This window comes from Lytechinus pictus, chromosome 11 (genome assembly GCF_037042905.1).
Source record: "Lytechinus pictus isolate F3 Inbred chromosome 11, Lp3.0, whole genome shotgun sequence".
NCBI classification, from domain to species: domain Eukaryota; kingdom Metazoa; phylum Echinodermata; class Echinoidea; order Temnopleuroida; family Toxopneustidae; genus Lytechinus; species Lytechinus pictus.
In genome coordinates, this window is record NC_087255.1 from 24,130,996 (window position 1) to 24,157,768 (window position 26,773).

General features: G+C 35.4%; 1 protein-coding gene across 1 annotated transcript; it reads left to right on the plus strand.

The window, feature by feature from the left end:
- Positions 1-295: 295 nt before the first annotated feature.
- Positions 296-26,598, plus strand: LOC129272002 (uncharacterized). Its single transcript, XM_064106170.1, has 13 exons — positions 296-490; positions 1,511-1,621; positions 2,074-2,310; positions 4,631-4,870; positions 6,142-6,259; positions 7,892-8,046; positions 10,478-10,629; positions 12,004-12,169; positions 14,063-14,160; positions 15,980-16,148; positions 17,376-17,492; positions 17,752-17,870; positions 20,041-26,598. Exons 1-13 carry the CDS (start codon positions 337-339, stop codon positions 21,544-21,546), a joined length of 3,342 nt encoding a protein of 1,113 aa, XP_063962240.1. The 5' UTR covers positions 296-336; the 3' UTR covers positions 21,547-26,598.
- The last annotated feature ends 175 nt before the right edge of the window (positions 26,599-26,773 follow it).

Consider the following 26,773-nt stretch of genomic DNA (forward strand, 5'->3'; position numbering starts at 1 on the left):
GAGGGCAGCAAAAGGATATAAAACATGCAGAGGTTTATATATTGTTTGACTTTTAGATTGTAAGCCGATGCCTCTTTGGAATCTTTTACTATATGGATATTTTTTTTGTTCTATTGGCTTTTTGATAAGTTTTTATTTTTTATTCTCGAAACTTTGCTATGTGAGTGACTAGATCTGTCTAGGTTTTGTTGTTACTAGGTAAAAGGACACAGAGGTCATTTTTTGAAAATTTTAGAAGTTAAGTGTGTAATATACAATTTTGTTTGTGTGCATTTGAAATTTGAAACTACAGATCATGTGACTTCTGAAGCGACCACGGGTGATGCTAGCAGCACTATGTTAGCAATTATTACAACTGAAGATACAGCTGATATGATTGATGTCACAGCATTAGAAATTGCAACAACTTTTGATGACACAGCCATGGTAAGGACAATCGCATCTGAAAACACCACAGCGGAAATGACCACATCAGTGATCACATCTCAAGGTAGATCTTATTTTATTTGATGTTGTATGTGACTGCATGGGAGGCGAATTGATTTAATTGGGCCCACTTTGGTCTGTCGCATCTGTCCAATTGTCACAGTTTACCTGATGGACTATGACGTATGATCGACTCATCAACTATTGCTACCGTGGCAGCCAAACTTAAGTTCACAGATGCATAAAAGGTAAAGATCATGTGAGGTGCATGGCCTGGGGTTAGAATGGGCGGGTATATCCCTACAGAGTTGTAGAAATGTTCACTCTTTGCTTGCTTATAGTGATTTGCCTGGAGGTGGTGTCTCAAACCCAGGGTTTGTTTGGATATTGAGAATTATAATCAAATGAGGTACAGGTAGTTTGTATACAAAATGAAGGACTAGTATCATAATAATAGTAATTCTAATAATGATGATGATGTTCATCATCAAAATAATGATATCAATGTTTCTCATTATAATCACAAGTGAGTGAGGCACAAGTCCACTCGAGCCTTGTGTGTTTATTTTTTATGTTTGATGGTGTATACTCATGACCTGTTCTCATATTAGTCTGAAAACTAGTCAAGTGGAAACCAGTTTAGTGGAAAGTAGATTAACTTGTAATGGGAACACTCAAAGCGCTCTTGGACGTGATCTTTAGTGGTCTTCCAAACCAGTTTGGAAACCACCTTGCGGTGTCCTTTTCAAGACTGCCTTGCCCTGTTGAACTAGTTTAAGGACACAGCCGTTCTTCAGGAAGAAATCTTCGCACATGTTGGGCGTGCTTCTCCACACACATTGTGTAGAATGCTTATGCTGTGTTTTCAAATTTGGTGTGAAACATGTGACCCCACTGAGAGCGCGCCCTTAGCAACAATTCCGCTTCACATGAAGTGGTTATGAAAACCAGTTCAGAAGATGGTGATGAGAATCTAGCCAAGCAGTCTTCAAAACTGCATGGTTTACTAATTAAGGGAAACTATATAGTCAAGAAAGTATAGGCTACTGAGGATGAAAGGTTCATTTTTTTTCTCCAAATACAGAGGTTACAACTACTGGGGTTGACATGACCACCATACCAGCAACCACTTCTACTCCAGCTACCACAAGAACAGCTGGCACAACTAGGCCTACAACGGTGACAAAAACTCCAGGTATACATTGTAATGATTGCCCTTGAGGAGATGGTATCTTGCATTGCTAGTTAATTACCTGTATTTATGGGCATAAGTTTTCATTATGTAATGATGGAAAATGAATTGTATTAAATGAAAATAGTCGCAGTAAACACTAATTTCGCAAGAAAGTCTGTAAACCAAGAGTAATTGTCACTGTATCATCGTGAATCTCGGTCTGGTACAGTTACTGAACTTTGTGAAATCATGAAGTCCCAGCTGAAAAACGTTCACTGTAGATCGCCAACACAGATAAAGACATGTAGACAGTGTAGTATAGTTGCTTGGAAAAAAAGACAATTTGCTCGAAACGCCATGCTTATTTTGCTTATTTCTCATCAATTATCAATTTCTTCCAGAATCCTTTGCCCCATATTTTCTATTTACGTATTCAGACACTTGGATGGTCTTTTAATTAAATTCAACTTTAGATGCTGATCAGAATGAAATAGTTGTTATACGAAAAGGAGAGGTTCTTGTCCTTGATTGCTATTTGGAGGAAGATAATGGAGTGCGGGAGGAGACCTTCTGGTTTTTTGATGGTACACGTGTGTTTAACGGCTCCAGGTTAAGCATTCCCAACCTGAATCACACTCACCATGGACGTGTCATTGAATGCATATATGAGACAACTGTGGTGCAAAGAAGGACCATTCATTTTCACCATGGTGAGTACAAGTAATCACTTCATCAAATATTCCACAGGGGGCCATTTCATAAAGCCGTTTGTAAGTTAAGAGTGACTTTAAGATCGACTGGTGATCCTTTCTTGTTGTAAATGATATTCACCATTAAATGTTCATCGGTGATTATTTAATGTGTGAGAAAGGTTCACCAGTCATTCTTAAAGCTAACTTAACTTACGAACAGCTTTATGAAACACCCACCTGGATGTTTAAAAGCAAGTGTATGCTGACATATGTATGACGAGCCATTTTATCATTCAAAGTCCTGTTTCTTGATATTAGGATTTGCTAACAACTGGTCGAGGGGAAGTTTACCCTGACAAAAAGTTTATTGTAAAAATAGCAGAAAATACTAAAAAGTATTGCCAAAGGTTTCAGAAAAATCCATCGAATAAAAAATTTATTTGAATTTTAATTATTTGATTTGTGACGTCATATGTGAGCAGCTTCCCTACATATCGTATGGTAAAAATCAATTAAATGTCATTTTTACAGAAAATTGAAAATGGTTTTTACTGTACCTTCAGTATATCAAACAAATCATTTTACACCCTTTTCTAAAAAGAAAACAAAACTAAATCATCACAAACCATTAAGAAAATTAAAATTTATGCAGATTATATTACATACCACATGGGGCAGCTGCTCGTTGATGATGTCACAATTCCAAAACTTAAGATTCTAATAACTTTCTTAATCATTTAAAGTAGAATGATGAGTAACATAGAAAAGTGGACATTTTTCTTGTGATTACTGGTTTTAATCATCATGTATAAACTACAGTGCATATAAAAAAAGTTTACACTTTGAAAAATCCTGTAAAGTTATACATTTGTAATATCCAGAAGATTTTTCCACATTTTAGAAAATTGGTACAGATCCATGTAAGCAAATGACGATATAACTGTTGAAAAATATTTCCGCTTGAGTGAACACCACTTACTTTTGAAAAGTTAGTGAAAAATGATTTGCGCAGAACTTTGAAATAGTAATGTGAATAAAAGTAGACCTTAATCATGAAGAACACGTGGAATTTAGCTAGTAAAATTTATTTGAAGATATTTTTTTACCTTTTTAAACTTGTTTCCTTGCCCAAAACACTTCGAAGAGTGCATTGCGCCCCACCCCACTCCCCCAGACACCGAGGCCATCGTGATGATATTTGCTTTACACTGAGCCGTGATTTACATGAAATGGCTTAGGCTTGATTTTTATTTTGTTAATCATTGTCAAGCTTGAGAAAAGTGTGGAGAAACAAGTATTGAATGAAAAATGAAATGTAAACCCACTTTAAATGATAAAAACTTAATGAAGAAATGCTGGAGATGTCTGATATAAACTTTTGTTCAGATTCAGTTATGTCCTCAGATCCAGCTGGCACAAAAAGGGTAAAGGTTGTGCTTACAATTTCAGTTTTGGAGGCAAAATTGTTACAAAATGCTTGAATGTATCCGTTTTATTTCAAGTGACTAAAAGTGCAAGGGAAATGTATGAGAAATGTTTTGCGGGGTAAGTTTGATTTCGCCCTTTCCCCTCGACACAGCGTGAAAACGAGCATTTCTGCATAAACAGATTTCTTTACTAAAATGGACAGTGCTCACTCAAGTGTAACATTCTGTCAAAACTTTTACTTTCATTGGATAGATAAGACCCAAAGCCGAGCATATATGTGAAAAAAATACCCACATGTTGTATATTTTTTAATTCCCAGGGCTTTTTCAAATTGTTAACTTTTTTTGATACGCACTGTATAATGCAAACAATTTTTTTTTTTAATCCAGAGTTTTTTAACAAATGGAGTGGTCTTAACTTCTTTGAAATATAATAAACCCTGGGAGCTTCAGGGGAGCTTCACCCCTAGGCCCCACTATGGGCCCTACTACACAGTGTTTGACCAATTCGAAAAAAAAACCCACTGGGAATCGCGTAATCAGAGTAGAGGATTTTCAATTTCTAAATGTTGGCAGGTGCCTGACTGTGCAAATAGCTATGATCACCACTGGCAATTTCTAAATGCCATGTAGGATAGGTCTTTATACTAATGCAGAATACAGTTTTTGCATGGTTTGTAGTCCCACTTGTTCCAGAGGATACAAGGCACAACTATTATTACCCTGACTTCAGAATTGATCCCACCAGGTACTTATTCACCTCAATTAGGTCGAGTGCAACATCTGATTGTTTTTGTGGAAATCAAACATTACAATTTTTGCATTTAAATCGAAATTTACAATGCTGCACAGACTAGAACCCTTTCCTCAAAAGGCCTGTTCTGTATTTTTCCCCCATTTTTGTTCATTAGTAAATATCTTGGCGGTTAATGAAACTCTGAGGCTGAACTGTACATTCGATCCCACCGCTGCCACCAATGTCCGATGGGAACACAGTGTCAACGGCCCTAAATCAGACTGGATTATCACTAACCTTGATAATGTCACATCACAGTTAATGATACATGAAGTGACACTGGACGATAGTGGAGTATACAAATGCATGTCCTCACAAGGAGACGTCCTTATGGTTTTTAACATCTCGATAGGATGTAAGTACACAGTATAACGTATCAAGAAGCTCTTTGTTTTCTGTTATCTATTGTTCCCTTTTTATTCTTCGAATATTGAAAATTTTGTTTTGATTCCATATGAAATAAATCAATATTCACAAATCATAATTCATTTTTATTTGTCGATGATTTTCTTTATCATCAAATCTACAAAAAATTGAAACATTTTACATTTATGTAATAGATGCACTATCAGCATCTCAATTTTCATACTGCATAATATATGAATGTATGTTTTATGAAAATAAACAAAACTTTAACATGCCAGAACTTGGTAGGTGTTCAGATCATGTCTTTTTAATTTTAGGTTACATGGCTCTTTTCATGCATGAACATATATCACTCTTGTGATAACAAAATAAACATTTGAAGGATCAGCTTCTAACCAGTATGTATTACATTTATTTTAGAAGTTAGTTTTACAAAAGGTAAAGGAGAAAAAGAAAGCAATTAAATAAAGAAAACTTTCAAAAAATGAAAAATAAGAAAAATTAAAAAAAAAAAAAAGAAAAGAAAGACAAATGAGGACATAATGAACAAAATCAGGGAAACTAAATCTTTTAAATCAATTTTTTTTTGTTTATTATACTTGAATTACTGTCTTCAACTGTTTAGAGATCAACAGAACAGCCCCCCTTCACAGCTATGCCCTATCATGTAATCTACTATCATCAGTTTAAATGGCAAGTTTCATGGCTGAAAGTAGGAAATTATTTTAACAGTTTCTGTTTTTCAGGGATGATATTCTACAATTTTTCACTGCTATTACCTATTTTGTATTGTGTTATAATTTCAAAATTTCAAGTTTTACTGCCGAAAGTAGCAAATTTTCTTGCTCGGTCACAATGCTCTCTTGCATGAAAGTGAGTGACACCTATGAAAGAGGATGATGTCACAAGCTCCAATCCCATCCCCTACCACACTTGAAATATGTGCTGCAAAGAGGAGGTGGTCAGGTCTAACTTTATACTGATGTCATCGTTACCGCCTCCCCTTCCATTGAGGAATGCTAGGTTCAACTCAACATTCAAGAATCCACCTTGTTAAAGTAGCTTTCCAATTGTGTAGGGGGAAACCCCGGTGTAGTGGTCCACCTGCACTCCTCCCAATCAGTTATATCGGGAGGAGAGACCTGCGGTCACAGTCTGTGATTCAGTTCGCTTTTCGCCTCCCAGGCACAGGTGACGCCAAACAAATAATAATTATAATAATAAATTCACTCATATATTTTTCTCATGTTTTCTCTGCAGTTAAACCACGAGTGCCCAATTTTGTATGTTCTGGATGCAACACGTTAGCATACAGATGCGAATGGCCAGAGCTTTTTGACACTCATTTGCCAACTGAGGTCACCTTTGAATATAAAGTGTAAGGATCAGCAAAATGTTAAAGTTAAATGCTAGTTTTCCTAAAATCGCAAAACCAGGAATGAGCAGGTGCATGTTTTTAGCTGGTGAATATCATAGAAAATGTAAAAAACTAAAATACTCTTATATTTTACCTGGATTAAAATTTTTTTTAAAGCACAAACAGATAGAACTTATATCAGATAAAACTTATATTGCCCAGTATAAGTTCAAGCAAAGTCATATATGAAGAATATCCTTCTCTAAATCCGAACTGTTTTAATTAAAGAATATTTTGTTTGAGTAAAAAAGTAACCAAACGAGTATACATCTTAAAGTTTTTCAAATATAAAAAAAAAATACTGATAATACTGAAATTGGACGGTAATTGGTCAATAAATCCTTATTTCCTTTTTTAAATACTGGGACAACTCTAGCAGTTTTCATGCTAGAGGAGAATACACCTGATTGAATGTAGAGGTTAAATATTTCACTTAATGGTTGGGCTAACAAGACAATTGCTACTTTTATAACACGAATGTTAATATTATCATGACCAGGGTCCCGTAACACAAAGGATAGCGATTGATCGTACGCTTGATTTCTACGATTGATTGTACATTGCAGTCTATGGAAACAATCGTAGAAAAATTTTCTAAGATCATTGCTAAGTTTTGTGTTACAGGCCCCAGAACTCATATTATTATCAAGATTGAAATGAATTATGGAAATGAAACTACCACAATTATATGAATTACACATAACATTATCATCAAAGTCATGTAGAAGGATGTCATGAGTGTCATGTACAAAATTATGCTGTATTGCCCTCATAGATTCATAAACTGGATCTTTACCATTACACCCTGTATCATTCCTGGGACCCATCTTACAAAGAATTGCAATTGATCCAATCAATCACAACTATGGAAAGCCAGCAAAGTCAACTTATAAAATGCATGTTTATTTTAAAAAAAATCTAGATATGAATGTATATCTATAAATTCATTGTTACAAAGGACATTTTGCAAATTTCCTGTAGAAAAAATTGACACTGGTGGATTTCCATAGAGTTACGATTGATTGGATCAATCGTAACTCTTTGTAAGACGGGGCCCTGGTTCTAGAAATATGCTTTTTGCATACATAACAAAACGTGAGTACCTGACATTACAAAAATAACAAGTAAAACATACAAAGTCCAAATATTATTTGAGAAAAAATAGGTTACAAAGAATATTCATTCTCGCTCCTGGGGAAAGTGTTTGTGGCACATGGACACTTTTTGCATATGTTGGTGGTTTGCGCAAAGTTTTTTTGTATATATATATTTGATTAGCTTAATGAAATCAAGCAACAACCGGTAGATACATCTTCCAACTTCCTTTTTCAGGTCTTTTATACAGACAAGATGCAGATATTTTATTTTGATCAGGCGTGCAGTTTCTTTTTTTTTTAAGGTCATCTGATAAAACAAATTTTTATTTTTCTCATCATAACCCTTTTAGGGCACCCACAGCATTCATCTCATATTGAAATAGTTTAATGCATTTTGGGGTATTTACTAATAACTAAAGATGGGCTTTAACTGTCCATAACACAATTATCTTATTGTCTTCTGATTCAGTTATTTGATTATTTCGATCTTCTTTAGTAACAGTCCGGACCCTGCCTATAAATGGCATGAATGTGAAATTGATGGAAATGGATGTGATGTAGAAGGGGCTGGTCACCATACTCTCAGATTGAATATCGCTAATGATTTAGCAACAGTCACGAGCTCCGGCGAGTATGACGTATTCCTACATGGTAAGGGAGAAAACCTTTTTGTTGAAATTGTTAAGGATCATAATGGTTATGACAAGCTTGGTTATGATGATACTGGCAATGGGTATGGTGATGGTGATAATGATGATGATGATGATGATCATCGTAATGGTGATCATAGTGATGGGCATGATGATGATGATGATAATGATGTTGATGTTGAAATGATGTTGATGATGATGATAATGATGGTGATGGGCATGTTCATGATTTGATTTAATTTAGTTTTTTTTCTTCTGCAACATTTTTCCTTACATAATAAACATGATATATTGGTTACTGTTTTGTTTTGGCATCAATCATAGAGAAAAAAATTTGAAATAGAAAGCTTGTCAATTTGTTATAATCAGATTGCTTGGAAACCCAGGGGGGGCACTTCCATTGACGAGTAGATACCACGCGCATCCATGGGGTTTCGAAAAACACCCAAAACAATATATTTTTCATTGTCTGAAAGTGCACCCCTTAACACGAGCATCGGCATGTGAAAACCTACCCTTAACAAGTATTGGAAACAAAACGGTACCCTTGACAAGCATCCTTTGATTGGACCCCTAAACAAGTACAGCGATAGTTTAACAGCCCAGCAATCCTTTTTTCTAGTATGTGTATGCACATTTCGGTCACAATTACATCAGAGAAGCATAGACAACTGATGGAGTGATGAGTAAGTTTGCAATAATCTTTGTATTTGATTTGATTCCGTGCAGATGAGATGAAATATCAAGCTAATCACTTCCAGAGATTATTTGCTGGTAAAAAATCAATTGGCGTTCATTATGTCGCAAGCCGTCGCGGCTGGATATACGTTGCCTTTACCTTTTTACATTGGGTTTTAGTACCGCCCCACCTACCACACCTCGCTCAAATCGGACCCTAAACACATAGTTTTAGAGCAAAGAGTACATCTTTTATATACCATTTTAGTGTTTTTGTACCCTCGCAAATTGACCGTAAACACGTAGCTTTCCTAGCGAAATATTAACCGTTTATCAGTATTTTAGTGTATTTGGCAGCGTTATTATTTTGAAAAAGAGAGTCTTATTACATGTTTCTTCGGACGTGCATGGTATCCATTCGTCAATGGAAGTGCCCCCCCCCCCCCGGCTTGGGAAAAAAATGAAAACCCTGTATCAAAACTCAGAAAAAAGACTGAAATAAAAGTAAATGATCATATACCCTCATTAGCGATACACCCACACACACACCCTCACACACTCATACATAGCCTATATAATATATGTATATATATATATGTATGTTGGTTTTAAAAAAAAAAAAAAAAAAAATATATATATATATATATATATATACATACATATTCTAAGTTGGATTTTTTTGTAAAGATAAACATGATGCATATCTAACTTAACAATGAATTTGAGCGCGAAGCACGAGCTAAAATTTATTGATATTCAGGCACTTTTTGTAATCATCAACATGATGTATATCTAAACAAGTATTGCGAGCGCGAAGCGCGGGCTGAAAATTATTGATATTTAGACTTGAAATCTGGATATTTTAGGAAGAAGTTATCCCATGATGTTTATCTAACTAAGCAATTAATGCAAGCTCTTGCGGTGAGCTGAAATTTTTGATAAACTTACCAAGGGGGAAATTTTCAGGACTACTTTGTAGGAGTTCTTGAAAAAGATGTGGAGCTCATCCAATGATCGGCATAATAGGAACGTGAAGCGTGAGCTAATATTTTTCACATATCCTTACCCTTAAGGATTGTTTGTAAACAAATAATGAAGAGGATTTGTATCTTTTCAAATCAGCATGTGATGAAAAGCTTTGACAATTAAGCCAGAAAAATAGGCCTATGTATTTCAGAACTGTTTGTCAGAATTAATGAAGATTTTGATGTATCAGAATGCAAACCCGCAGCTAGAGATGAAAAGTTATTTGCATTTGAAAGGGAATATTTGAAGGACTGTTTGTTGGAATTCTTGAAGAGAATAGGTATATCACTAATCAAAAGTTGGCACGAATATTCATCCCTGGGTAAAGACGTGCAAGATTCATTTTTAAAATGTGTTGAAAACTGCATTACCATAAGACGGGGGTATTAATCACCTTCAGTGGTATTCCTTTTCTGCGCCTTTATTCCTTTGCCTTTTCTCTTCATTTTTGTTTTCCTTTTCTTGTTTTGTGCCCCCTGAATGTGGCATCCGTGGCATATGCCCCCCTTGCTTCCCATGGATACACCACTGAATGATGGGCAAGGTGTTGATTATGAGTCAGCTGCATGTCTTTTCAGTTGTCACTATTTCATTTAGATTTCTCTGAGTGTTTTCCAAAGTTTAAAAGAAAACACTGCCTATTAATTGTCATGTGCATGTATATGAAAACTATTTAAGAAATACAGTGTTATAATATTCTTACAGTCTTTTTGTCTCTTCTCATTTAGCCAGGTTTCCTGCACCCCGTATTATCAGTATCGCCTCATTCGCCAATAAAATGGATGTTTATTGGACGCTATCTGACTGTGGTATTGATAGAAGAAATGTTTATGGATTTATATTCAGTTATGAAAATCCCTCCACAGGGCAGATAAAGAATGTAAGCATATCAACTCAACATTCTTAAAAAAAGAAAATCTTTTTACAGAGAATGGTTGAAAAATTTACTATTTTAATCAGTGATCCGCATAATCCATCCCACCTATTCATTTATGTCTCACCTGCGAAGCAGAGTGAGACTATATGCGCCGCTTTTCCGACGGCGGCGGCGTCAACACCAAATCTTAACCGAAGGTTAATTTTTTGAAATGACATCATAACTTAGAAAGTATATGGACCTAGTTCATGAAACTTGGCCATAAGGTTAATCAAGTATTTATACTGAACATCCTGCCTGAATTTCAGGTCACATGACCAAGGTCAAAGGTCATTTAGGGTCAATGAACTTAGACCATGTTGGGGGAATCAATATCAAAATCTTAACCTAAGGTTAAGTTTTTGAAATGTCATAACTTAAAAGATATATCGACCTAGTTCATGAAACTTGGACATAAGGTTAATCAAGTATTACTGAACATCCTGCATGAGTTTCAGGTCACATGATCAAGGTCAAAGGTCATTTAAGGTCAACGAACTTTGGCCAAGTTGGGGGTATCTGTTGAATTGCCATCATAACTTTGAAAGTTTATGGATCTGATTCGTGAAAGTTGGACATATGAGTAATCAAGTATCACTGAACATCCTGTGTGAATTTCAGGTCACATGACCAAGGTCAAAGAACTTTGGCCATGTTGGGGATATTTGTTGAATAACCATCAAAACTCTGAAAGTGTATGGATCTAGTTCATAAAACTTGGACATAAGAGTAAGCAAGTATCACTGAACATCTTATGCGAGTTTCAGGTCACATGACCAAAGTCAAAGGTAATTTAAGGTCATTGAACCTTGGCCATTTTGGAGGTTATTATTAGATTGCTGTCATAACTTTCAAAGTTTATAGATGTAGTTTATAAAATGTGGATATAGGGGTAATCAAGTATCACTGGCAAGTCTTAGGTCGCATGATCAAGGTTAAATGTCATTTATTGTCAATGAATGTAGTATTGTATCATTATACGAATGGTGTTTTTTGTGAATAATTATTTTATAGTAGTTTTCAAAGTCATCACTGCTGCTATATTGAATCGCACGATGCAGGTGAGTCTGCCAGAGGCGCTCCACTTGTTTGATGAATTAGTTCTGGATTTTCATGTTTCTCCAAAGGACAGAAGAAAGTATATCATGTGGCAGTTTTTTGCAATTTTACATGAACATTTTTCTTGGAATCGACCCAAACCAGAATAAAAATAATTGCCAATTTTTTCTAAGGTATAAATCATCTTTCAGTTTAAGTGTCAAAATCGTGGGAATCGTCAGGATACAAACTTTAATTGAAGATATCGCTCATTTACTCATTGTATTATAACTTTTTCAGATAACATTGACATCGCCTGATAATAGACCCAGTCCGCAAGTATTAGGGAGTATGGCAAGCAATACAAAATACTGTATCAGGATGGTTGCTTTTGTAAAAAGATATGGAAAACCAAGGAACCTAGGAGACTGGTCTGATAAAGTGTGTAACAGAACTTTGCCAACAGGTATGTGCTTTTCTTTTTTCCTTTTTTGCACAATGAGTTATTTAAAACTTTGATTATCATTGATTCTTCAAATTGGCGACAGTATTACCCTATCTCTGCGGTGCCTTTTTTTGTGCATTATTAAAATGTTTTATTTCAAGATTATGTATCAGAACTGATTATTGATTGGTAACAAAGAATGAAGTCAGAAATTTTGATAATTTGCGCATGACAGATTTGGTGATTTTATTTATATTTTCCTTTAATCCTGTTGTAAATTTGCCGACTTCTAAAATTGAATTCAACAATTGTAATGGATTTCTCCTTCATCTCTGATTGAAACTTAATGATAGCAATAATTCCTCAGTAACTATCATTATCCATTGTTGTGCAGGAAAGCAAAATTCAAAGAAAATATCAAGAGAACAATAGATATTATCCCTTCAGGTTTAAGTCAAAGTGGAAAGAGCTGAACATGTTTTTACCAGATTTGAACAAAAATTGCATGCGCAATTACGATTGATCGATGACCTGAATATAAATTACCACGCAAATGCGAAGCGCGAGCTCAATTTGTTTTGATATTGTATATATTTAGCCCTGAAAATTGAACATAGCAGTTTTGTAATCTTCATGGGGGGCACTTAACTAAACGACCTGTGCGAGCTCAAATCATGAGCTGAAAATATTAATTTACTGGCCAGCAAAAAGACCTGTTAATGACTGTTTGCAGTGATCCATGAAAGAATTTCTCTCCAATCTCAAAATGCAAGTGCGAAGTGCTAGCTAAATAATTTTATATTTTTCGACCTGGAAACTCGATTGTAACCATGAAGAGGGTGGATATATATCAACCAAACAAATGATGCGAGCACGAAGCGCGAGCTGAAATTTTGAATTCCGACCAGAAAACTGGACATTGTAAGCACTTGTTGCATAAATAATATGCATATAATCATTCATATGAGCGCAAGCTGATACATTTAATTAACCTTTCTGAAAGAGGACATGTTTATCAACTATTTGCAGTGACTCATGATTATAATAAATTTTTCACTAATCAAATAGACCGTGCACAAAGCGCGAGCCGATACTTTTTGAGATATTGGATTTGAAATCTGGACTTGTTAAACATAATTTAAAGAACACAGTAAACAAGCGAAGAGCGAACTGAAGTTTTCTTCAGATTTAGAACTAAAAACAGAACATTCAAAGCAATGGAACTATGAAGAATGTCGGCATAGAACTAAGCAACTAAGCCTGGAGTACCCCTTTGAATAGTGAAAAGTGGAATTGCATTAATTGTAATAATGTTTACACCAAATTCATGGAACTGAATTTTATTTTCACAATCCAATCCATGAAGGGCAAGTGAACTAATAATTATAAAGATATAGCCGGATTTTTGGAATATCATACTCGTGAAAACATGCATTCCCTGATGTGTTGAAGCGCTGTGTGTAGACTCTCGAACACTCATGCGACTAATTAGGACTTATTCCTGATTTTTCTTGGATTAAAAATAAATTTGACTTGATGAAAATGACTAATTCTGTAACTTCATATCCCCAAGAATGAAATCTTGATATGCTAGATCCAAATTCGGCAATCTCTGATTAAAAAGTTGATTGTCATTTGTTTTGACTTGTATCCACATTTCATTTTATTATCCGTATTCAATCCAAATGAAAATGAAGAATTGTTGCCAATTTGAAGACAAAGGCAGATTCATCTTGAAAGTTGTGTACCTAAGTTGCCAATTTGAGGAGCAATATCAGATTTAACTTTAAAGCTGAGAAGTCTACATGTACTACCTTTTTGAGTGAAAGAAACAGTAATGCGGAAGATCTTTCTACTCGTAAATATATGTTTCATAGATGTAATTTTTTTTTTCTCCACTTATTTGATTTCTAGCACCAGATGTGATACTGAATATTGCAAAAAAATACACCAGTGTTCAAAATGAAGAAAGACCGGATGAGAGAGATGTCACTTTCACATGGAGTGTTAATGTAAGATATAGAAGATATTCTACGAGGAGAGGAGATTTCCTTGGTTGGGGGGAGTACAATCACTTTTATCAATGTACACAATGTACACACGCACACATTTAACCCCAGGTTTTGTTTAATTAGACACCTGTACTATATGTTCATGCCCCATTTGTCAAAAGAATACCCTATTTATGCATTTCTGCATGCTTTCTGTGTGAATATAATATACACCTTGTCAAATGACTATTATAATGATGAGAATAAATCAGCATGTGATGTTATTTGCATAGGGAAAATCAAATTTTTTAAGGGGAAAAACATTATTTTTTTTGCTACTTGGTAACATAATTAATGCGGTGAGTAGTTAGTGTTTATCATTCAAGAAGGCCTGTATCATAAGACTACACTGATTAGAATGTTGCATTATGGGAAAGGACCGTTGCCAGATTGGAGTAGTTGAAGCAGACGAGATGCATGCACAAGTGCTGTTAGGCTGCATGTTTCTTATTGACTTTTAAGCATATAACCCTAGTCCAAATAAGTCTTAAATTGCATAAACATACAGACCAACGTAGAGGAAAAGAAACCCCTAAACATTAATGAGTAAACTCCTGAAATTTACCCTTCCTTGAATTTTGCCTCTTTTTTTACAATTTGACTCTAATATTCCAATCGACTTACTCTTGGGGAAGACTCGACCTTTAACCCTAATAAGATGAAGGGGGGGGGGGGGAGTGGGCTGGGGCTGATTCAGTCACCTCCCTTGACATATTTCATGATAAGTTTTTCTTTCAGTATTTTGCAACTTAACTCCTGGAATTTACCCCTTCTTGGATTTTGCCTCTTTTTGAAAAAAATTTGACACTAATATTCCATTGACTTTCTCTTGGGGTAGACCCGACATTTTACACTAATAAGATGAAGAAGGGGGATGGGGGCTGATTCAGCCACCTCCCTCAACATTTTTCACGGTAAATTTGTTTTAAGTATTTGTAACTTTCAAGACCATATAAGCGACCAACGGGTACTTGGTTCCAAAATTGCATGACATTATGTAAGTGCATGTCAGACCCAAAATTGCTCAAAAACAAATCCGATGCAAATTGTATATTTACTCTAAACTTATCATTATTTCTACTTTAACTGTGTAAACTCAATTAAATTAATTGTGTTTATCACCAATAATTTCTTTTTAAAAGCATTGAAAAATAAAAGTAAGAAAATAAAGAATAAAAAATACAAACAATAATATAAAGAAGAAAAAATTTGTAATAGTGGATTTTTTTATAAGTGCATTTGATCAATATCATACAAAGAGTAAGTTAATAAAAAAGTAGAGGTTTGGGCACTTTATTTAGTTAATTAGAGCAACTTTTTAAATTTATGGATAAATCAGAATAATTGAAATAAATGAGATTTTTTGAAAAATTTGAGCTTATTGTTTATAGATTATGCCAAGGGTTTCATCGTGCAGTCAATGACCATGATCATGAGGGGGGGGGGGGGGGGTTGATTTACTTTCCACGGTCCGTGTTAATATCTCATAATATAATAAAAATATTCTGCTTTTGTATATCACTTGATACTTTGAATCATATCCTCTAGATATATTATTACCCTGGTCATTAGATCCCGGTTGGCAAGCTTGTAATGTATACACTTTCTCTGATCTCTGATAATCATTCTATAAATTATGAAAACTTTAATTTATTGTTTCTCCTAATCAGAAGATTTATATTCACAACTTACCTTGTAATACAGCCTGTCATGCTTATGGTTTTATGGTCTAATTTCGCTTCAATTTCTCCAATGTTCATTGCTTTTCTTTTCCTTATAGCAAAATAAAAACAGCGAGCAGCCTTTCCAGGGAATAACTTCTTTTAAAATTGAAGTGAGCCTGGATGATGAGACCCAAAATGGAACCAATGCTTCTGTGTTTACCTATAATCTTGATGATCGATATCTTTACCTTCTGCCTGAAGACAATTTTAACTACACAATTAAAGGTACAACCATTCTCTTTTTGAGCTTGTATTGAGGTTGGGGCTTAACAAACACCAGCCATATGACACCGTGAACTTCATAGACGGCTGGTTGGAGTTATGAGAAAAATACGCCAGTCATGACACCTGAACTGGATACAAAGCTGGTATTGGGATTGGGGCAAAACTGACATGAGCCGTACTGAGCATCTTAAGTGAACATGAGGCTAGCGTTAGGGGTTGGGGCAAAATTTACACAAGCCATGGCACCTCCAGTAAACTGACGGAAAGCTGTTCAGTTTAGGGTTTTTGACAAAACCAGTCATGACACCCAAACTGAACACAAAGGCTGACATTTGAGTTGGTGCTAAACATGCAAGCAACCGCCATGTCCTAAACTAAACACAAGGCTGGTATTGAGGGTGGTGCTAAATAGACACCCATCATGGCACCTATGCGGTTTTGAGGGAAACAATCAACAGTAATGTCTCCAAACATGCCTTGAGGATATATACATTTCTAACTTATCCTCAAAAGTTTCCTCTAGGTCATATTATTGTAAGGTGGGACTTTAAGGTTAAAGGAGAATGAAACTCTTGGAGCAAGTTAGCTTTTGTGAAAGCAGAAAAATCAAAGAATAAAATCAACAAAAGTTTGAGTAAAATAGGACTAGCAATAGAAGAGTTATGAGCATTTGAATGTTGAGATCACTAATGCTATGGAGATCCTCCCATTGGCAATGCGACCAAGATCCATGATGTCACAGATGAACAACTCTCCCCTTTTGGTCACTGAAAATGTACCCCAAAACATCTCTTTTTGCTCATTCTAATCATATGACAAACGATTCTTCAATGATATAATGTTGTGAAACCTCTGTACTTGTCCTCTCATAAAGAGAACACCTCACCTTGTGATAGACTCTATAAAAGTGAGAATATAAGTAAAATAAGAACTAAAGTAATGAGGGAGTTGTACGTGTGTGACATCACAGATCTTGGTCGCATTGCCAATAGGAGGATCTACATGGCATTAGTGATCTCAATATTCAAATGCTCATAACTTTCTTATTATTCATTCAATCTTCCTCAAACTTTCAACATTATGTTTCTTTGATTTTTCTCTTTGATATGGATTCAGCTGGTTTCAAGGGTTTCATTCTCCTTTAAGTTTAAAAATAATAGCAAGCAGATATCATTGTCATGAAAGTAATCATCTTGTTTGAACATTTGTCACTTTTTGTCTTAATAGGCCTTTCCAAGCATGAGAACTACACAATCTCTGTTACGGCAGTCAATTCCAAGGGATATTCAAACCCGCAGGAAATTAAGGTGTCTGCTGTGCAGGAGAAATTGATGAAAATCTCAGGTAATGAATCATGTTAACTCTGTCATTCCTTCCTTTAGGTGTTTTGTAGGACTGGGTATCAAGGAATTCCTTGAATGCACAAGTTCCCAATCAGGTTAGCCATGCTAAAGCCAGGGTAACATTATTTTTTTATTAATATTATTATTATCATTATTATTTTTTAAAATTATTATCATTATTATTAGTTTTATTAATATTATTATTATTATTACTGTTATTATCATTATCATTATTATTATATCTTTATTTTGCCTTGTAGGAGGTCTTGTTGCTGGGTTATGCATTCTTGTCACCTTTCTCATAATGGCCCTTCTTGCATTTGGATTCCAGAGACTGAAGAATAATTCAAAACCTATGCCAACGCCTGTATATCATGGAGTAAGTTCATTAGATTTTGTCTTCCATTTGTCACAATGAAGTAGGAACAATGAGTAGCAGTAATACCTGCGGTGTAGTTTGAATTTTAATTTGGTGCTTGGTTTATACCCGCTTTGTCTACTTTCCACTAGGTCTCATCCTACATGTTCTAATCCGAGTTGAATTGAATTTTATTTGTTCCACTTTTAACACAAATAACAATGAATAGATAACAGATATATTCTTTAACATAGTGTATCAAGATTAATTTAACTGTTTAACATAAGCATCTGACAAGAGGTACACTACAGAATATTTAAAAGTGAGGAGCCTAAATAAAAAGCAGAGCTTGTATAAAATTAGGTGCCCATTGGGAGAAAATATAAGTTGTTACATTGAGCGACATTATGTGAAATGGAATGAATATTCATTGCATAATTATCATACAAAAAATAAATAAAAAGGCACCACGTTACCATAAAAAGATGAAAAGTGTGAGATAAAGAGGATTAGACATAAAATTAGCAAGATTTATTGAAAATGAAAAATAACCACCAAACGGCCAAGGGGGGGGGGGGTCGAGGGAGAAATACTAGAGAGTATAAGAAGAAATGGACAACATAATCATTTGCAACCATCAGTACGTTCCAGCATTGTACCTCTCTAAGAGGTATAACTGCTTATGTTTGGACATTTTGAGAGAGGGGCTATCAACCAGTTTGTTATTGAGGCTATTCCAGAATTTGGATCCTGTAGAGATCTACTAGTTAAACCGGTCGGTCTAATTTCCATGTAGCCCATTTTCCATTCTGTATAGTGAGGTTATACACATTTGTCAAATATCCTCTTGGTCTGACACATATAACTGGTTAAATGTACTGTTTATGATTTTATGAACAGTACATCAAATGTAATACCTGGATCTAATTCATTAGCTATAATTCACTGTTATTAAAATTTCAAGTTTAACCTTGCTTTTGTTAAAATTAAGCATATTATACCTGATGTCATGTAAGTGATTTATTACAAGTGATCTCATTTACAAACGTTTTATATTGTTATGCACCAGCGAACATCAAATTTTTCTGGACAGGGTTAACAAAAAGTTTTCAATTTCAATTTTAACCTTTCATTTGAACAAGTAAAGAATGATAAGTAGATAAATTGGAATTGACATTTGATTAGATATATAATTAAATCCTTAATTTGAACCTCGTTTGGACTGATATTTCTTAATGAGATACCTTTCCTGTGACCACACATTCTGTCCTTTGACTGTTATTGCATTCCTTAGATGAAGCTATGGCTTTCATAAAATTACAAGTCACTGTACAAAATATAATCAAGCTTGGCAAGGTAGTATGGCAAGTTCCCCCAAGTCTGCGCAGTCCCCCTTGTCTGCACACACACGTATCTGCGCGATTCTAGTAAAAGAAGATACGCAACGAGCACGAACTTTACACATGCAATACATAGACGGGTATTCATAAAAAAATCCAACTCAAAATGATGGAAAAATAATGAATTTAGGGCATTTTGTGTGACGGCCTCAAAATGCAGCCTTACTCATCAAAATCCCTGAATCGTGTGCAAAGTGAATGGGTGCGCAGACATGGGGTACCATTCTTTTGTCAATCTGAAAATGACAGCCCAATGTTTTTTCAAGAAAATCGTATATTTCCTTTCATTTTTTTAATGAGAAATTTGGTACACTTACTCAAAATAATATAAGGAACATTATTATCTGAAAGATTTTGTGAAATAAGAAGAAATTCATGTTCAATCTTAACTCAAATTGTTAGGTGGGCAGACTTGGGGCCCACCATCATACATTGTCACTGTTGTCAATAAGATGGTCAGTAGGAACCTAATCAGAATCTTCATTTCACTCAAAATTTAAGACAGCGGAACTCAATGGAGTATTACCCGGTACACATGTCAGCCTCGATATAACCCACTGACAAAGAAGATGATTGAAGAATCATATTTTATATGTTAAAGCCCTGAGAAAGGACAAAGGGGTTTGTTCCCCTGCACTTCAGGGGGTCAGGTGATAATGTTTCCACCACGAAATCGTCCCTGAGTACAACCTTTACATCGTAGTTGAAACATCTTCAGGGAGGCATCTTTTAATTTTGCTTGGAAGAAAATACTTTGATCAACACACATCTTCTCTTCTTATTTCTTGTAGAATCTGGGCAACATACAGCCGACTACTATCGAGAATGAGGTATTTGATGAACTCCCATCAGTGTTAAAGGAGTCCCAGAGACAGCTTCTGATGAGCATGTCTATAGAGTCCGAAGACTCCCAATTGGAAGACAAAGGCTACAGAACATCCAGCACAGGCAGCAGTTCCTCAAGGGGAGGTTCCAACCCTTCTTGCACACATGGTGGGAAGGGTGAAAGAGTTCCACTTCTTGAGATGCCAAGCAGCAGTAGAAATACCGACAAGAGTCCCCCATATTCTGTGTTGTCTCAACTGATGCCGTCCCCACCCCCTATTCAGATGGCACCCGATGCTTTGGAAACAGACTTGGATTCTTTGTCGCCAGTAGGTGGGCATTACTCTTTCTCAGAAGAGGGTCTGTCATTGGGAGGATCCAGCGACTACAACCAGCTAGAGAACACCAGGGATACGTCCTATCCAAATCCTTACTACGCAATGGTTGGTCTGGTTCCTGTGAGAATTGCAGATTCACCCAGAGATTCGGGATATGCATCCGTTGGAATTCGTAAATGCTCCTCAGGTGGATGCGATGACTGCACTGATGATGAAATTTGTCAACCTCCAACCCCAGCCCTACATAATTGTTCTTATTTTTACTCTCTTTCTGATCGTTCCAAATCAGCAGGCCAACAGCCTTCCTTGGCACATTGTGATCCATGCACAGGTTTGCCAATGTCTGAGAACCTAACAACGATTGTAGAAGGTCCAGAACAGTATGTTCTCCCGTCTGGATCTGAATCCACATCCCCTCAGGCTTGTAACTCTGGTTATGTGGCTCACGGTGATGTATTTTTGGGAAAGCCAGCTGTCACACAACATGAATCAAGTAATAACTATGACCCTTCTTCTTCTTCACAGTCATCCCCAGAACATGCTGTCATCATCCACCCCAAGCCCCTTGAGAATATTAAATCTCCACATGAATGCATAGATGGCGAATTCGTTTCAGATTTAACCAATGCCCCACTGAACATCGGAAGTGGTCCATCTTCAGCGGCAATTCATCCTGTCTCAAGTGTAGCCAGGAGTAACTCGAGGACACCTTCGGATAATGGGTTTGTTGACTGTCCACCTTCCTCTGCCTCATCCAGAATCAGACCAAATGGCAACACTGGGTATGTCACTGCTGAGGAGCAAACACCACTCCGGATGTCTTCTGCCGTTGAAGACACCCATCAGTCTCAACAACCCATGCAGAATCCTACAGCTGAGACAGTTCGCCCTGTTCCCTCACTGAATGGAAACATTGGGCATGTCCAGGCTGAGCAACTCTTGCCACTCAAATTGTCTTCCGCTGCTGAAGACACCCATCGGTCTAACCAGCCCTTGCAGAATCCTGTAGTGAGGACAGTTCTTCCTACACCCTTTCAAAATGCAAGTGGGTATGTAGGCCTACCAATCACCAGGACAAATCCATCAGGGTACATATCAGTGGATGACTTACCCAGTACTAACCTACGACTTTAGCAATCTCCATTGGCCTTGATTCTGTACTGGGATTTGATTTAAGCTCTGGTCTAAAGTTGTGGTTCTAATTATGAAAAGCCAATTGTGACACTTATCTCTTAACAGGTATTATCACCTTTAAAAAAAAAACTAATTTGAGACTCATCCATAACTGACTGGCAATAATATCTGAAATAGTTCTCCTCATCATTAAACCATGAGCCAAGAGCCAAATAAAGATAAGAAACACATGATGTAAAATGCAATTTTGAATCTTTTGGGCTTCCCATAATTCAAAACTGTTAGATCATTTCCTTGCCTTAACTGTACTTCAGAATACGGGCCATTGACCCTACATGTATATTAAACAAAGAGATGCCATCTTTCAGGGTTTTGCTTATTTTCATGCTCTTACACTTTCACAATTCAGGCTTTTTAAGGCCTTATATTGTACAGCACACATGTGGCTTTCACATTTTTGGGTTCATTTCGGACCTATGAATAAAATGGCTTGCATCCCCATCAACAATTGACCATGCATGCACTTGCCAAAAGTATGTAGAGCCGAGAATATTCAGTTGACGCCGGCCTTCGCAAATCTCTTCGAAATGGTTTCGACTTCTGAGGAAGTAAATCTCGAAGAACTAAATTGTTTTGCATTATCTGGTTAGAGAATTGTTTACACTAGAATGATTATTTACAGATAGACGCGTATGCAGACTTGACTTATCTGCAAACTCGCTAAGTAATTTGCATGCAGGCTAATATAAACGTATAAAAAGCGCAATGAGGCATTTTCTATTCAACTATTGATATTGAATATTATTGTTCTTTCATCGTTGTGCCATGTGTTCAAGAATCTACGTATTGCTTCTAATCACTTTACTACAAAATTATTTGAATTGATAAGATATGAATTCCACTTGTTTATGCCTTCTTGCTCTCTTGTTCAGTACTGACAGCACACTTGCCTTCAGCCATTTCTAAATTTTGTCAGAGAGGAACGTCTTTAAAAATGTGTTTGAGAAATGGTGTATTGTCTTATTTTTATGTACCATGCTGTTTGTCCATAAATGTATCTGTATAAATGTTTATGAATATATGTACATATTATTGAAATATATTTTGTTAATTTAGAGAGAACTCAAGCCACAAAGTGAAAGTAAGTGTAGGTTACTTGAGTGAAAGTTACACATATTTGAAATGCCTTGCTAGTTTTTATGTGGAGAATTTGCTGGCTTATAGAAATTTGCATTCAGAAAAGCTATTGATACAGCAGATCAAGGAAAAGTATGCGGAGATATGGAGGTACAGACCATTGGTCATAGAATAATAGAAGGAGGTTTGAAATTAAGAATTGTTTATTTCTGTGAATCGGAGTCAAATATATCACAGGTATTCTGCACCCAAGAAAGGAAATACAAGAACCAAGCAATTGAAACAAAAGTGGCTTTGGATAATCAAGATGATCAAATAGAATGGAGGGGCTTGCCAAGAACTGCATGCTTTCATAAATGAGAGGCATGCAAGCTCCTGTGACTTGATGGGCAATTTCGTGAAGTATGTACAGTATGTCCAACCCTGTATATACAAGTATGTGGTTCCTGCATGAAATGATATGTGGCATTATCATGGTTTGAGCAGTCCTTAAACTCAAGAAAGAATGGAGATAAATGGGTCGGATGTGAAAAATTTTGATCGATATGGAATTGCCCTGATTTTAATGAACTGTTTTTGATTGGGTAGAGGTTTGAATATTTATGTTGCCAGTGCCATATTACACATTACAAATACACTGTATATGCTATTCCTAGAGGTTTACAAGTTTCCTCTAGTCTAGTTTAATCTGGGTCCCGTTTACAAATGCACAATTTCTCCAACAAATTTATGATCAGCCAATCAGATTGAAGGATTTCAGTAGCTTTTAACTGTTATTGTAAATTTGTTATGATAACAAGTTTTATGAAACAGACCCCCGTTTTTGCTTTTCAACTCGGCAACAGTATTTTGTATATTAACTCTTTGTGCGCTGGACCATGAACCCATCTGTACTGAATTATTTTCAGGGAGGGAAACAATGCATTGTTTGTTGAGTGTGAAATGCAAAGTTCGCACGGCACCGAGTGTGCATTGGTGCGAAGTATGAGTGGAAAGGGTTAATAGCACATTCAATTGTTTTGGTGAAATTCTTTTGTAGCTACTATTGTATTGTGAGACAGTGAAAGAAGATGATACTTTACCAATGAAACATAACATAATTAACTCTATATTTGAATAATTAATACCTTAACTAATTAGATGTTTTTGAAGTATTTTGTGTGGTCATTACATTTCCATTTTTAAAGGTTTTTATTTAAAAAAAAACATATATTGAAATATATTTTTAACCATGTTGAAAATAGAGAAATTACCAAGGAAGTCAGCTTTCATTGCAAATACCTGTATTTAAAATTATATTAACATTCCATTAAGTAGAATATCACAATATGTAGAATTCACATATTCAAGTCTATTTTCTTGAAGTTTTTGTTTGTGTTGTTTATTGAAATAAATCAATAAATTATGTACAAGATTGGAATGATATTATTCTGTGTTATTAAAGAAAATTGTAAATAACTTTCAATTAGGCATATTGAGGTAAGAAGATTTTCAAATTTCATGTAAAATTTCTTGAAATTTATTTCATCTTTGTGACTGTGTAGTGTCTTTATGTGATGAGAGATTTGTCTTTTTATGTGTAGTACTGTAGTGGGTTGTTTTACATATTGCATTTTGCATTATGAAATTGTCTTCAATGTGAGTGTTTGTAAATATTTTGTACTGCTGTATGCATCAAATTGTTTATTTTGTATGATATATAATGCGATGTGCAACAAAATTGTTTATTTTTCTACCTCTTTGTTCTAACTTGATGACATACCTTGTTTCATATATTCATCAAATTGTTTGTATTGCAATGTAAATGGAATACACTATGTGTTCAACTTTAAGCAATTTTTTTTTCTTCTATTTTTTGGTTTAACTTAATAATAGCCCTTATCCTTGTATATTATTGTATGTATAAAAGAAAAAAAACCCAAATAAATGAGGCTGATAATCTATTCTTATAATGTATGTATAATGAAATATACTTTGCCAAAAACAGAGACCATCAATCATTTACATATACAGTGCGTCCCAGAAAAAAAAGAAACCACAATTCAGTGTAATATTTGACATCATAATCATAAATTTGCTTCATTAGATTCACATCAATGACAAGATATGCTTCCCCTCTTTCATTTGAAGCCCTTTTTCTCGACCATCTTTCATTCATATTTTACGCATAAGGTCTCATATGGAAGTTGAAAAGATGGATATTCAAGTTATAAAATTTGTTTGCCGAATAGATAGCAGTTAGAAGCCAGAAAAACTCACTCAAAATCGTAATTTGCTCGTGCAAAAGAAAATTAGATAGCACCACTTTCCATTGTTCTAACTCAGTCATACTTGCAGTATGAACGTTGAGATGGGTCTCAAATTAAAGAAGAGAAGCATTTTATAAAGAAAATTTATGATCATGATTGGTAAAAATCACACTGAATCATGGTTTCCTTTTTTTCTGGGACACACTATATATATAATCTTTAGGATTAGCTTGTTTTCCAGAAACCATCAAATCTGACATCATTATACAATTTTCAAATTAAATAATCTCTAGGCCTACCATGTAAGTGTCGTCCTGGAACAATTATCTTGATTTCTTGAAGTTAGATTATTTGTAAATTCAGATTTTTTATAATTTTTTTTTTAAATTGAGATCGATGCTAATCCAACAATGAGCTGTAGTGTTATATCTATATAAGCACTCTTCAAGTTTTGTAATTGGATCTGATCAGTCTTGAACACACACAATGTACATGACTATGTGCACATTCTCCACTCCCTTGGGAGTAACCCAGCCAATCATTGTGTGAGCCGCTCATGTTGCTATGCAATCTGCAATGACTTTGAGTTTCACCTGGTTGGAGATTGCCAAAACACATTAATATCTTGCCATGGGATAATAGGAAGTAGAGTTAAATCCAACCTCATGGCAAGGGTGAAGCACAGAGCTTCAAAATATATAACGGTTTAAGCCATTTACTTTATTTTTTAAAAAGAATTCTATGTACAGCTCAACTTGTAATCAGTGTTGCCAATTAATCCTCAAATGTAATTGAATAGCTCTATAATTTTTTGAAAAGTATTTGAATTGAATTTGGGCACGTTTCGTAAAGAATGAAGTAGAAGTATTTTTAGGAGGTCATCATCTTACTTAGATAACCAAACGATTGGAGGGGCGAGGTTGTGTGTGTAAACAATGCCCCACCCCTTAATTGCTTTGTCCGTAGCTTTCATGCAGGGGTTGTGATTGGGTGGGGGGAGGGGGGAACATACTTTATAATACACCGGCGAATGATCTTTGACGGCGTTACGTATAGGAATCAATGCACAGTTGGTTAGTTGGTCCACCTGTAGTTGCAAATCTTGCTGAGAGGTATTGCCATTATAACGCATTTCTTTAGTGAATACCGTAATATTCGTATCTCGTAACAGGCCGTCATAATAGGGCTGGTATTGATCACCTGAACAGTGTTATTGTGTTGGAGGGGGGGGGGGGGGTATGTCACTGGCCCCTCCCCTATCATGGTCTCTAACCTTGCCCCACCAGCCCCCTGGTACAATGCCCTGCTAAGCAGGAATAAGTTTCTTTTGACGACTTCTTTCTTACCACAAATACTTACACAGCTGCAATAAGCAATATTATAATTTCATATTAATACATTATTGTAATGTTAACGTTTCTTTCCAATTTTATCAATCGTGTTATAATGTAAAGATATCAATATTGATGCATTGTGTATTGAGATTATACTTTTTATAACAAAGGGAAATATTGTATTTTAAACAAATGATTTATTAATTGTACATATCTGTTCAAGTAGAATATGTTGTGGATTCATCTACATGTATGTTCACGTGCAGCAGAAAACGGTGTCACAAAATGTTTTTTTTTTGTCAAAGGCAATTTATTAAACTAAATTTACTTTATATGACTTGTTGGTGTTTTTTTATTTCAAGAAATTAAGCCTAGTTTTATCAGTTTCGTGGGTTGATGGGAACATACAAGGGAAGAGAAGGGGAATGGGAGTGATTTTTTTATTTTTTTTATTTAGCGTGTCTGCGATGACCTTTTCGTGCTTATACCTTGAAAGAAGTGAAACAT

Excerpts from the sequence above, each read along its gene's own strand:
- LOC129272002 (XM_064106170.1), top strand. The coding sequence starts at position 337 with ATGTTAGCAATTATTACAACTGAAGATACAGCTGATATGATTGATGTC. Across the intron at positions 16,149-17,375 it reads TTTTAACTACACAATTAAAG|GCCTTTCCAAGCATGAGAAC; the intron begins GTACAACCATTC and ends TTGTCTTAATAG. Across the intron at positions 17,493-17,751 it reads GAAATTGATGAAAATCTCAG|GAGGTCTTGTTGCTGGGTTA; the intron begins GTAATGAATCAT and ends TTTGCCTTGTAG.